Consider the following 13,794-nt stretch of genomic DNA (forward strand, 5'->3'; position numbering starts at 1 on the left):
TATTATAACTCAAGCTCCCTCTGCACAACAGGGCCCTGCCTTACCAGCCCTACCTCATCTCCCACACCTCGCCACACACAACCAACACACCAACCACAATACTCAGCGTTCTCAAATACACTGACACAGTCCGACCTTGCCTTCGCTCTCTGACTAGAACCGTCCCACTTCCACCTACTGAAACTTTCCCAGCCTGCCAAGGTTCTCCTCAAATCCCACCTCCTCCATGAACCTCTCCAGACCCCTCAACTAGATGCTCCCTTGCCTGCCATTGAACGTCATACCATTGCGTCTGTCCTCGTTGATGGTCTTTCCATCTGTATTTGTCCTGTCTCCCTCCTTGGACTACATGCTCCCTGAGGACAAAGCATGGGTCATTCATCTTCATCTCTACCGCAGCACGGAGTGACACTTCTACAGAGTGACCGGTCATCGAATGAAATGATGACAACACAATCCTTCAGTGACCAAAATTCCGTAACTTCAAACGGCCTCTTGAAATCAGTTCATCATCTCAGGGTAACTATTTTAATTAGTTGATTATAAACATATTGCAGTCTAACACAGACAAAAGTCCAGCAGAGAAAAATCTGTTATATTTTATGTTAATAACGCTCAGCAGCTAAAAGATCAAACGTGAACACAAAAAGAAAACGTTTCTTATGATTAACTGCCACCAAAAGCTTTCTATTTAGGAAGATATCCAGCTAAATTTGGAAGACTTTTAATGCTGGACCTCAAACCTCAGGAAAATTGATCCAGTTAAATATTTTAAGTGTTTGTTTTTATTGGAGGGATTTGATGCAATCAATGCTAATCTCTTTAAGGAAAGGTGATTCAGACACACTAAAAATTCTACTTTCTCCTTTGTGGTGTTTTAAAACAGCCTTATTCCTGCATAATTTATAATAAGAACTAGAAACACTGAGTCAGATTTTCCCAATGACTATCATTAAAATGTGGAGGCGAAGAGTGGATTTGTATGGCCCAAATCATTTTTTTAAGGAAGTATGAGTTATTAACTTAGATATCCTGCCACCTCCTCTCTGAAGAAGCTAACACTGGTATCCAAATTTCAAATATGAAATAAAGACTTAAAGGAGCCCTCCTCCAGAAAGCAGGACAAGGGAAAAGAGGATTTGAGAATCAAACTCAGATTTAATTCAAAATGAAATCTTAGCAACCATTCTTTATTTCAAGGCCTTAATGATGAATCTCAACTTTGTAATAAAAAATTATGTCAACAGTTGAGTGACTTCCAGAGATTTAATTTGTTCTTTTGAAAACCAGATTAAATATTAGACCATCATTTCCTACAGATGATAGGTATTATATATTCTGGAGGAAATCAGTAAGTGCAAGATAAATATGAATTAATTTTAAATATTCTAATTGGATATTATTTCTACATCATCCACATCATTTGAATCATTTGTAGCAAAACATTTGCACTATATACTCCCATTAAAACGGGATTCCTTTCTAAGAGGAGAAAGTGGTTCTTGAAATTCCAATGAGAGAATTCAGTGTGAGTGAAAGTAAAAAATGAACCAGCTCTGTGTCCTAATCAGGAGATTTAGAGGCAGAAGTGAGATCAGTCATCACAATGAAGGCATAGGACGAAAAAGTTGAGAATATATCAGAAACACTGACAGGAAAATCAGAAAGGAAACAGACTTTATAAACCAACTACCCATCACTGCTAAAAGACTCCTCTTATCCTTTCCTTTAAAAGAAAACATCCTAATCTATCATATTGAGTGTCAAAAAGATGGAGAAGAGAAATCCTTAGCAAGATGATATACATAAAATAGTATATAGATTCAATTTGGAAAAACAATCTTGAAATTCCATGACAGCTTTTGAACCCACATGCCTAAGTGTGCTCCCACCCAGAAGTAGGTCCTGAGTCAAAGATTCAAGTCCATGTGGCTTATTTGGGAGGCTCAGAAAACACTGTTCAGGGAGTGCTAATGTGATACACGGGAAGAAAAAGCAGCCTACAAGGGATGTAGAAACAAACCTCAGAACTGTCTCACCCAGCAAGTGGGGAAGCTGGGCTGTTCATCAGCCAGTGGTTAAGACTGTTGAGTGTGGGGCTGGGAGAGTGTTAATTCCTTAGCACTTGATGCCAGCCTGGAGCAGGAGCCAAGAGGTCTCCCAGCCCGGAAAGAGAAAGGAGATCTTCAGGCAAGGAAGACCTACAGACCTTCAGGCGGGTACCTACAGTCAGCAGGCCTCCACCCCGAAGACAGTAAGGTCCCAGAGGTAGACAGGGCATTAATATCATTGTCTACACTTTATCCTCCAAAGGAACGCCATTCCCATCTATGGTCATATCTGTGGTTGGTGTTTGATATCAGTCGTCTCTTCCTTTTCTTGACAATCCAACAGGGCATCTATTTCACATTCAAGCCATCTACCCCTAAACTGTAAAGTCTACAATTTTAGCCTACCTAGGTCTGTATTTCTCCCCTTGAGTCTACTTTCTATTCTTCGTAGACTCTTAAGTCTACTCTTGTGTTGTAAATTAATATCAATCTTGCTCTTCATCGAGCTGTAAAAAAAAAAAAATTACTCCTTTGGTAATAGACTTTATGATCCATAAGACATCCAAGAAAAATGATGGTCCATGTGGTAAGAGCTCAGGTCACACTAGCATCCAAGGAATCCTTGATGGTATTAGAGCAGAAGTAACTTTTTCAGTTCCAAAAGTACACATTGTCACAAAACAATGGGTGGGGGAACGCGAGTAGGGGAGGCAGATCTAAAACTTAACTGGGAAGAAGCACACTCAAAGAAAAGTGACTTCACTTGCTTGGAACAAATATAGTCTTAAAAATAGTCCAATTTAACCATTATTTTTCTTTGGCTGCAGGGACAGTTCCTTAATATATTAGTAACTTCCTCCTAGGCCTGAAAGGTTCCTCTTTAGCTTTAGTGTTTATATAGTCAAAGTGAGATGATAACGTGCCTAGGTAAATTTTACCTAAAACAATCTTGATTGATGTAAGCACCTGATAAATATTATGCTTCATAATTTCAAAAAAAAATCAATTCAGGGAATTTAGGAAACAGGCTGCAATTAATGGGAGTGTAGCATTATAGGTTTCTTGGATTAGACAGACTTATTGTTACTCAACAGATACACTGACCACTGAACAAATATTGCCTGGTTAAAATTCAATTGTTTAGGTTTAAGATTGCCTAACCTAGTTTTAATGAAGTCCTTGTTTGTAAGACAAACAAAAATGAAAAAATAGACAAGAACACATCACTGAAACTTTCTAGATGTTTAGAAGCCCACTCCTTGGCTACTCTTCTCTAGGGCCATTTACAAGCATCTGACAGAGCCACTGTTGAATGAGATTGCTATCTCGTGGTAGGTTTTATATTTAGGTGAGGGTCCAGCCACACTACCAAACCCACCACGCCCCTGAAACAAACCATTTGTCATACAATGCAGTAGTTTACAAATCAGACATCTCTCATCACAGTAAATGACATATATCCAAATCAGTATCTGTAGGATCCAAATCAGTGCTTCTCAAACAATCTGTGATGAAGAACCATTTTTAAAGTAGTATTTCCAATCTATCATATGCTGATACTTTTGCAAAATATATTAAAAATGAATTACAGGAAAATGAATTTTTTAAATATACAAAATGGAAGTCCAGTTTGTTATTATTACTATTATTATCAGATTCAATAGGCATAAAATTACTGTCAGATTTCTTTAAAAGTTTCTCAGCACTTACTCAAAATTTCAGTACTTCTCTTGTCACAGGCCAGTAACAGTTGGTGGGGCAGCCCTGACCTGGGCCCACACTTTGAGTAGCACTGATTGAGCTAAAATACCATGTGCAAAAAAAATAAAACAAAACAAAACAAAATACTGTGCACGTATTCACTCAAAAGATATACTTTACCTCTGACATTCTTTCCAAATCCCATAGAAGAAACTTTTTTGTCCACTTGTTCACTATTGTTTGATTTCTCCTTCATAACGTCGTCATCACTAACAACATCAGCAGAAAATTTTTTCTTTTTCTTTTTCTTGTGTCGAGGAGGAAGCTTTTTTGGAAAAGTAAACATTGGGAATATCACAAGAAACATTGCAATGGCACAAAGGAGGAATCCACTCCACCTAAAAAATTGGGAAATGTGAATAGCATTTATGGCTTTTGTATTATGAATGAGAACAAATTAGCAAAGTAGAAGTTCATGGTAATAAATTCTCCAGGGAAAACTTTTGTAAAGCAAAACAATTGCACAGCAGTAGGAAGTTGGACAAAGTAAGAAAAGAGAGGACCCCTCCCTATGTTATAAATGAGAATCTACCCAATAATTATACTAGTATTATAATATTCACTAAAAGTAGCAACCGGACTAGAATTTTATTGAAATATTTGTAAGTTCTGCTATTATGTGCATTTCATAATAAGTCAAAAAATATAAATAAATAAGTAAGTAAGTAACCTAAATAACATAAATATCATAGAAAAATAATACAGACTCTACAGCATGCTTTGTGGGCCAAAATACACACATTTTTCTCAGACGATAACCATTCATATCTCATGTGAGATGTATTTTAAATTGCTAACACCATTCAAATATTTTTCTGCAAGCACTTAAGAATATATTGACCCTCTTAGCTAGCCCTGACAACACTTAACCATGAGGGCCACCAAGACATTTATATTTGATCGTTGCCTTCGAGAACTTACAACCTACTTGTGAGGGAGCTAAAAATACAAGAAACAATCTCCAAGAAATGCAAGCACGTATACAATTAAGTGTCAGATCATGTGGTACAGACTACGAATACTAGAAAGGTTCAGAGAAAGGAAATGTGTGTCAGAAAGCTTCCTAGGAGAAGCAGACCGTGAGCTACGTGGAACTGAGAGTCTGTCTTTGAACTCATCTGGGGTTGCCAAGCTGCAGAGACCAAGAAGCAAATACAGAGAGTAGTACTCAAATTCGAGTCCTGCCTTACAGCCATGTGGTAAGGCCTTGGGCTTCTTGCCTGCACAATTCCTCAGGGGCAATCTCTCAGTCCCCTTTCAATGCTTTCTTACAGCTAGAAGCCCCTGATCCTACGGAACAGCGTTGCCACTTTCTTACTGGGACTCCTCAGCTCTAATCTCTGTCCTTCAAGCTTGCAAGTTCTTGACACTCAGACTCTGTCCTCTGTCTCAGCACATTCCCATCAGTTGTAACCTGAACGCAAGCAGCATTCTAAGCATCAATGTTGAATTCAACCCATTAGGAATGCAGATCAATTGCAAAGTGAACATTCATTTAAAAAAAAAAATAGTGCTTCTATTAAAGTACTGTTATCATCTGTTAAAGGTCACAGTTTTGATGACAGAATAATTCCATGAACCAGTCATTAATAATCCAGTGTGCTATTTTCAAAGATACTTAAAGTTATAGCAAAGAAAGATTTTTAAACAAAAGGCTTTATTTTGAGAAGACTGCTCAGGGCAGACTTCTAGCAATTTCAATTTATTCAGTATATAACCAAGAACCCAGTGACTGACATAGATTAGGTACTCAGAAAATTTCCTGAATAAATAAACTGAATGAGAGAGATTTAAAAAAAAAATTCTTTAAATGTCTGCAGAGAACATAGCTGTGATCATAGCTGGCCCCTGTAGTACTTGGCTGCTTACGAGGCCTTTACTAATAAATTGCCCCTGCTTACCTACCACCTTTGCATCTCCTTCTACAATTCTGCGGTCAAGCCCCTTGGACTCCTTCAGCTCTCAAAGCCGAACAGGACAAACAGCACAACATAAGGGACAGCTCACCTATAGCTTCAGACAAAGGTGGTTTTTTGTCTTGTCTTTATGACTTACTGGCTCTAAGATCCTGGCGAAATTATTTCACTTCCCCAAACCAATCTTCTCATCTGAAAGGGGAATAATGCTAACTGCTTTTTGGAGTCATCAAAATTAGTAAGACAATGTATATAGTGGACCTAAAAAAAGAAATGCCTGCCCCCAAATTAGCAGTCACTTCATGGCAGCTAGTTTTGCTTTTGTTTTTTTGTAGAGCTGTCCTCACACCTCCCCACACTTCCGCTCAGAGCCATCGACTTAAAATTACATGCAAACATTAAAGATACACTCATAGTAGTCCGGAGTAAGAGTAAATACCAGAAGGAGGGGAAGAATTATAGCAAATAAACAAAAATAACATACAAATAGTATAAAAGTTTGGGGTTTTTTCAGGGGCGCCTGGGTGGCACAGCGGTTAAGCGTCTGCCTTCGGCTCAGCGCGTGATCCCGGCGTTATGGGATCGAGCCCCACATCAGGCTCCTCTGCTATGAGCCTGCTTCTTCCTCTCCCACTCCCCCTGCTTGTGTTCCCTCTCTCGCTGGCTGTCTCTATCTCTGTCAAATAAATAAATAAAATCTTTAAAAAAAAAAAAAAGTTTGGGGTTTTTTTCAAAGCAGAACAAACTGGCCCACATTCTTCAACGGTCTCCAGCAGCATTGACAAAATGTATGATATAATGATGAGGCCAAAAAAGACCCCGAGGGAAGCTGAGGAAGACAGAAAGTGTGTGTTAGGGGCACCTGGGTGGCTCAGTCAGTTAAGCGTCTGCCTTTGGCTCAGGTCATGGCCCCAGGGTCCCACGATGAAGCCCTGCATCGGGCTCCCCACTCAGCGGGAAGTCTGCTTCTCCCTCTGCCCCACCCCCCACTCATGCTCTTGCGCGCACATTCTCTCTCTCTTTCAAATAAATAAAATCTTTAAAAAAAGAAAGAAAGAAAGAAAGAAAGAAAGAAAGAAAGAAAGAAAGAGAAGAAAGTGCGAGTTATGTGAGGAAAAGACCCATCAGTAAGAGCTAAAGTTGAAAAACCAGGGACCCTAAGTCCCTTTTACAAACCATTCCTCAGAGACTATTCACAAAATGGGGCCAGTTTTGTATATTGACTAAGAGCTGCGCCCTGTACTCAGTTTCTTATCCCAGCTCTCACTGCCTCGGAGGCCTTGGGCAAGTTATTCAAATCACTGGGCATTAATTTCCTCATCTGTAAAATGGGCATAATAATAGTGAGTACATATGGTTGTTATATAGGTAGGCTTAAACATATGAGGCTCAAACAAAAATGTTTGTGAAGCTCTTAGTAGAATGCTTGACACACAGTAAGTACCCAATAAACACTGGCATTATTCATTCCTTCCTTCAATCTTTCAGCATATGTTTATTGAAAAATCCATCATTACTGCTAGGCATTGAATTAAATAGCATTGTATCAAATAACTCTGTCTTAAGTCAAGGTAGAAATCTATTACAAACAGAGCCACTCAATAAATTAAATTCCATTTTTAATATTGGACCATTGAAATAAATAAATTCCTGAACATGGATTAAATTAATAATAGCTAACACATACCAGGTAGCAAGAACTATTTAAAACCCCACATATATAGACTCATTTATTCCTCACAACAACTCTATGAAGTAGATACTGTAATTACTTCCATTTTATGGATTCTTTTAAAATCAACAACTGAGGCACAGAGAAGTTAAGTAACTTCCCCCAGGGTCACACAGCCATTAGTTGGCAGACTGAGATTTAAAACCTAGACACTATGGCTTTGGGGTCTGTACTCTTAATCACTCTACTTTGCTACCAATTAGATTGATGTCTAGAAAACTTTTAAAAGTCAGCATAAAGTCCTTGTAAGCCTAAAGCTCCTGTCTCCTTCCTTCTCCCTGACCCCAAGTTGGTCCTCCTCTCCTTTCCCCCTCTCTCTAGATGTTCCCTTATTGCCATGCTCTTTTCATGGACACCGATAGAACACAGAATGTACACTGAATGTTCATAAACACATTGTCCTTTCTATTGTCTTGTCTAATCTACTTTTCTGAGAATTAAAAAAAAAAAATCCTTACTCTGGTTTATTTCAGAACTGCAAAGAAAACAGTAGTTGAGACCAAAAATTTCACTACTGGTCAAGAACTGAAAACTCCTGTGTTATTCCCCTAATGCTGACAAGGGAACTTCCTTTTGTATGATTTGACAATTCTTCGAGCCCAGCTTCATCTAGATGTTAGCACATCCATCTTCAAAGAGCGTTACTTATGAAAATAAGAAGTGTTATGTAACTTAATTAATATTTCTTAACTGCTTTGAAAATAGACAGCGTTAAGCATTATTCCCCCGTACTTCGGAGTTATGAGATTATCTTACAATGAAATGCAGAGATAACAGAAGTGCTCTAAGAAATGCTTTAGAAAGTAATTAGTTGACACTAATTTCTAATACTGAATTATTCCCTTTGTTATAAAATGAACCTGTCTTATCAACGTATACCTATTACTAATCTATGCTAAATGAATTCAGGAAGCCAATACTTTTCGGTTAGTGCTTGCTATCATGCAGAAATAACTTACGTTCAAGTTGAGGATTATAAAGAACTGAAACACAGCCCTGGCCATGTGGATAAATAACCTAACATCCGAAGCTGGAGTTCTCATTCTAAGTCCTAAAAATTACTTATTTAGCAAGACAATTAAGGGCTAGCAAGTGAGAGAACAGCTAAATCTCCAGCACTCTGTTGGAAAAACAATTACTGAGTGAAAAGATTCACTAAGAGTGTGACAATGGAAAAGGGGGGTGCTGGAGTTTTGGGCAGTCGGGGAGGGTTGATAAAGCAGAAATGCAGATATAATAAGGAAGTGGGAAGAAAATATTTTTTAAAAGCACAGAAAAGATCATGAAAGCCAGGATTCGAGTACACAGGAAAGCCCCAACACAGCCACCTTCTCCTCCTCCACTCTGCTATTTATAGCAAAAAGCACCTCAACCCTAAAGGAGGTGGATTAAGCCGATGTTCCCAGGCCCTCAGCATTAGTTTCCCTTTGCTGCTGTAACAAACAAGCCACCTTAGTGGCTTAAAACAACAGCAATGTGTTATCATATAGCTCTGGAGGTCAGAAGCCTCAAGCGGGTTGGCAAGGCTGCATTCCTTCTGGGGGCTCTAGGGAAGAACCTGTTTTCTTGGGTTTCCTAGATTCTAGAGTCCTGAGTGTGTTCCTTGGTTCAGGGGTACCTTCCTCCACCTCCAAAGTACGTCGCGCTTCAACCTCTGCTTCAATCACCGTGTCTCTTTCTTACTCTGACCCTCCCGCCTCTCTCCTTCCCTAATAGGGACCCTTGTGATTATACGGGGACCATTCCCGTCTGACATCAGGAAAACTCTCCCATCTCAAGATCCTTAACTTAATCACATCTGCAAAGTCTCTTCTGCCATGTGAGCCAACACTTTCATAGGTGCTGGAGATTAGGACATGGATATCTCTGGGGGATTACTTTTTCTGCCTTCCACTCCCTTCTAGGCGACTTCTAGCTGTTTTTCATAGTCCCATGGGGGAAATTTTTATTTTAATTACAAGGGTACTACAACTTGAACTATCATTAATAACAAATGAAATGAGAAATGCAGTAAACAATTCTTACCAGTTTCCAATGAAACGAGGGTCATTCTGGTCAAGGTTAACAGGATTTCTGGGATCGACATAAAAACCAATAAGAAGTCCACCTAATAAATATCCCACTGCAGGACCAAGTGCTCCCATGACATACATGATGGCTGAGAAGACAGAAGGGGGAACATGAAATACAGAAACACGTTACTTAAGTTTTAAGAGTTGTCTAATACCAGTCATACCACATATGTATGTCACAGTTAGACCCAGTTAACAGCATCCAAAAGCAAAGAACTTTAGAGATGTGCCTATATTTATATTTGGGTTTCAAATCATGCCCTTTATTTAGCTGCTGCCTGTTGTCCTTTTAGAACATTAGAATCATCTCTGGACAGCTTTTCAGTAGCTTCTGTTTTGTTTTTTAATGTAAGTGCTCAGGCCCCACCCCAGACCCACTAAATTTAAATTTCTGGAAGTGCTAGTTAATGAGCAGTCACTGGATAACTCAGAGAAGATAAAAGGTCATCTCAAGGTTAAAAAATGAATAAATAAAAGGTCGTCTCAAGAAGAAAAAGAAAAAAGGTAGTCGTCACTTGTCACAGCTGGAAGATTCCAACAGAATGAGGGAACTCAAGGCCAGATTCTGCCATGAAGCTGGATTTAATTGAGTTGGCAAAGATGTTAAGCACCTCAAATCATGAATTTTTTTCAAATCACCACTTTAGAATCAAAGAAGAGCTCACAATGCATTTGGTTTACTGCTAATTGAGGAATCTTACTTAAAGATTAATAAATCTCCTTAAATAGCATCAGTGAAAAGATCCAAACAGCACCAATCCACAGCTGAGTTAGAAAATAATTTTTAAAGCACATGACCAAGCAGGAGGAGAAGGGGTTGTGTCAATAGATCAGAAAGTTAAATAAATAAAATCTTTTTTTTTTTTTAAAGAGGGGGTGCCTGGGTGGCTCAGTTGGTTAAGTGGCTGCCTTCAGCTCAGGTCATGATCCCAGGGTCCTGGGATCAAGCCCCGCATTGGGCTTCCCTGCTCAGGAAGGAGCCTGCTTCTCCCTCGGCCTGCTTCTCCCCCTTGTGCACTCTCTCTCTCTCTCTCAAATAAATTAATAAAATCTTTTTTAAAAAATAGATTAGAAAGTGTGTCATTCTATCCAAAAAGAAATTGGCCATCAAAATCGTCTTTAGCAAAAAATAACAATAAATTCAATGTCATTCTTTTATACTGTTTTCACTGCTGTGATTTCAAATAAAAAATAATGATTTTGTCAAATTTTAAATTTTGAGATAGGATATGAAATTTCTTGAAAATCATAGCAAAATCTGGAGTGTGTCTAACACTCCAAACCTTTTTTTTCCTGTTAAAACTTACTTATTTGGGGAGAAATCTATAAACACTGTTAAGATACTCCTGTGTTCAAGGCATGACAAACTCAGGAGTTACATATTTCTCATTTCTACTGCCATCATGCATTTAAACCACTGAATAAATAACGGGTTTGCCATACCCTTTAAATAGTACTATATTTACCAAAAAGCAAATTGAACTAATCAGAATAGCTTCACCTTAATTTATCTTCTGCACCTAAATAAACTTCGAATAAACTTTTACCTCCTGTTACTTATAACTACAGACAGTAATTTAACACCTGCTCTCACTTTTCACACTATTTCAAAAGAGAAAGCACAGTGTTTATTTATTTTACAGAATCATCTGCTTATAACAATAAGACATTAGGTACTTTGACTTCTCCATCTGTGTTTGGAAATGGAGAATGGAAGGAAGCATAGCCACAAGTAATTGGTATTCTCTTGGAAGCACGCTTTTTGGCGTTCTTTTGGAAGTGTGCTCTTAATAAAATAAAATCAGAATTCTGATAAATATCTTGTTAACCTCTCTGTTTATAGCCTGAAACAGAACTCAAGAAGAAAAAGTGCTTTTTCAGTCCCAGGTTTTCCCATATGCATATGAAGATAAAATTTATGTTTACACCTCCAGGCAAACCAGCACCATTTACAACTTAAAACTGTAATGAGGCCAAAATGTGACATGAATCATCTTCCCAAAATAGTTCTTTTGGCATGAAAGAGACTGTCTTACAAACACAGACAGGGAAAAGGGTATTTCCGCCATACTGTTTATGCCTGGGGCACTTGAGTGCAGCCTCTTGGAACGCCAAGTGTCAGTGTGCACGACGGCTGCTGGCAAGACCTCGCGATTACACAGCGCATGGAAAACCAATTAAATACCATTCACCAAAAAACCTTAACTACTTTACAAAATACGGAGAAAAGATTTTTTAAATGCAGCTATGTAATCAGAAGAAAAATATTTGTAATCTATAGCAAAGACTGAGGCCAACTGACTCATTCTCATAAACAGGTATATACATGTATCTACATAATTGTACCATATGTTATGCTACGTACAGTGTCATAGCTACAGTACATATGCTATATCTATAAACCAGCAGGTATACAACACTATAGACAGAGAATCATTCTGGCCACCGAGCTAACATTTATCCATCAATTAACCAATGGCACTCATGCAGAACATATTAGAGGGGCAGACTGTTGATGCAAAGTTGTATTACTCACTCCCCCAGTCCAAAATTCCCAATCTCTCTCTCTCTCTCTCTCTCTCTCTCACACACACACACACACACACACACACACACACACACACTGCCTAAAAAAGTCTAAACTGCTCTGAAGTTCAAGGGTGGGCCAAGTTGGCCTCCTGCTGCCATTTCAATCTTAAAAGCTACCAACTGCCCCTCGGGGCTGCACGCAGACTGACTCTCCGAACAGGCCTGGGCAGAGCCACCTCCCTTCCCTTGAGGACCCGCACTGCCCCCAGGCCTTCCTGTCTGTCTGAATCCTGCCCCTTCTTCAAGGCCCAACCAAGTCCAGCATTGTCCGTCCTCCCCTGAGTGGTCTCTGTCTCCTCAGAATCACTGCGGATGACATATTGCCTATTCCAGTGGCCTCCACATCTTTTCATCATGCATCCCTATCAGTAAAAGGTTTCAAACATTTCCCCACAGTGTCCTTTTCTGCATAAATAATGCGTATTTACCACCAGCCTTATTCTCACAGCTCACACCTGATACGTCAGTAAACCCTGCTGGTTCTACCATCAAATCATATCCAACCTGCAGCTCCTTCTCCGTGCCTTCACCTTGGCCCAAGCCACCAAGGTCACTCATCTGGAAAATTGCTCCAGGCCTTCCAACCACAGTATCCCTGCTTCTGCCCTTCCCTCCCTACAATGCATTTTCAACACAGCAGCCCTCATAATCCTCTAGAAACACGAGCCACGTCTTGTCACTTCTTGGCTCACACCCTCCAGTGGCTTCCCACCCCACTTGCAATAAAAGCCCAAATCCTTTTATGTGGCTACAAAGACCTGTCCCCACCCCGGCCCCGCCTCCTAGTATCTCTCTGCTCCATCTTCTATCCTTCTCGTTGTTCACTCAGCTCCAGTCAAACTGACCTTTTCCCTCTTCTTCGCCCTGCCAGGCACATTCCCACCTGACGGTGTTAGCACTCGCTCTTTGTGGGTGTGGGTGCAACCCTCTTCCTCCGGGTAGTCTCATAGTGCACTCCCTTATTTCCTCCAGGCAGTCGGGACTTCAACACTCCCTTCCCACTGAGGCCTTGCTTGGCCATCCTATCTAAAAATTTAAAACTTTTTCCCCAATTTTTCCCACTCTTTCTCTGCTTTCTTTTTCTCCTTAGCATATGTTGGTACCCAACACACTCCCTATTTCCTTTGTTCATCTTGTGTGTTACCGGTCCTCCTCAACGAGAACATAAGCTCCAGGAGGACAGGGATCTTGCCGGTGGTGTTCACTGACAGTAGTGTAGGCCACTCGACCCACTTCGCTCCCACTTTCCGTTACCTTCATCACTCCCAGTCAGTCCGTGAACGTGCTGCCGTCATTAACAACAGATGTCAGTGATAAAGGTCGTCTTCACTGTGTATCAGCTCTTGAGATCGTAGCTAGACATTATCAGGTGGATAGTTTCATGTTTTTTGACGGTATGCCACCAGAAGCGAGTACGCCGTCACTGGTTTTCTCTCACGATGAGCTTACACTGGGAGTCCAGGCTATCCAGTGAACGAGCCATAGAAATAGAACTAGAAGTTCCGAGTTTCAAGAGTGGTCTAATTTCAGTCATACCGCACATATATGTCACAGTTAAACCGGTTAACAGCATCCAAAAACAAGAACTTAGAGATTGTGTCTGTATTTTACTTGGGTTTCGAATCATGCCCTTTATTTAGCTGCTGCTGTTGTCCTTTAGAACATCAGACTCA

General features: G+C 39.8%; 1 protein-coding gene across 10 annotated transcripts in view; it reads right to left on the reverse strand.

Annotated features, from left to right (window-relative positions):
* The window catches only part of SLCO5A1 (solute carrier organic anion transporter family member 5A1), a 133,297-nt gene that overhangs the window by 69,197 nt on the left and 50,306 nt on the right, over nt 1-13,794 (reverse strand). For all 10 annotated transcript variants that reach the window (XR_006409184.3, XR_006409180.3, XR_006409183.3 and 7 more), the window contains exons 3-4: nt 9,486-9,618; nt 3,933-4,150 (exon numbers count right to left, since the gene is read on the reverse strand). Coding sequence is in view for 2 of the 10 variants with exons in the window: in XM_044382795.3 (XP_044238730.1) it covers nt 3,933-4,150; nt 9,486-9,618 (351 nt within the window). In the remaining 8 variants the exon portion in view is untranslated. The remainder of the gene's footprint in view (nt 1-3,932; nt 4,151-9,485; nt 9,619-13,794) is intronic.

Source organism: Ursus arctos, unplaced genomic scaffold, assembly GCF_023065955.2.
Source record: "Ursus arctos isolate Adak ecotype North America unplaced genomic scaffold, UrsArc2.0 scaffold_6, whole genome shotgun sequence".
NCBI lineage: Eukaryota > Metazoa > Chordata > Mammalia > Carnivora > Ursidae > Ursus > Ursus arctos.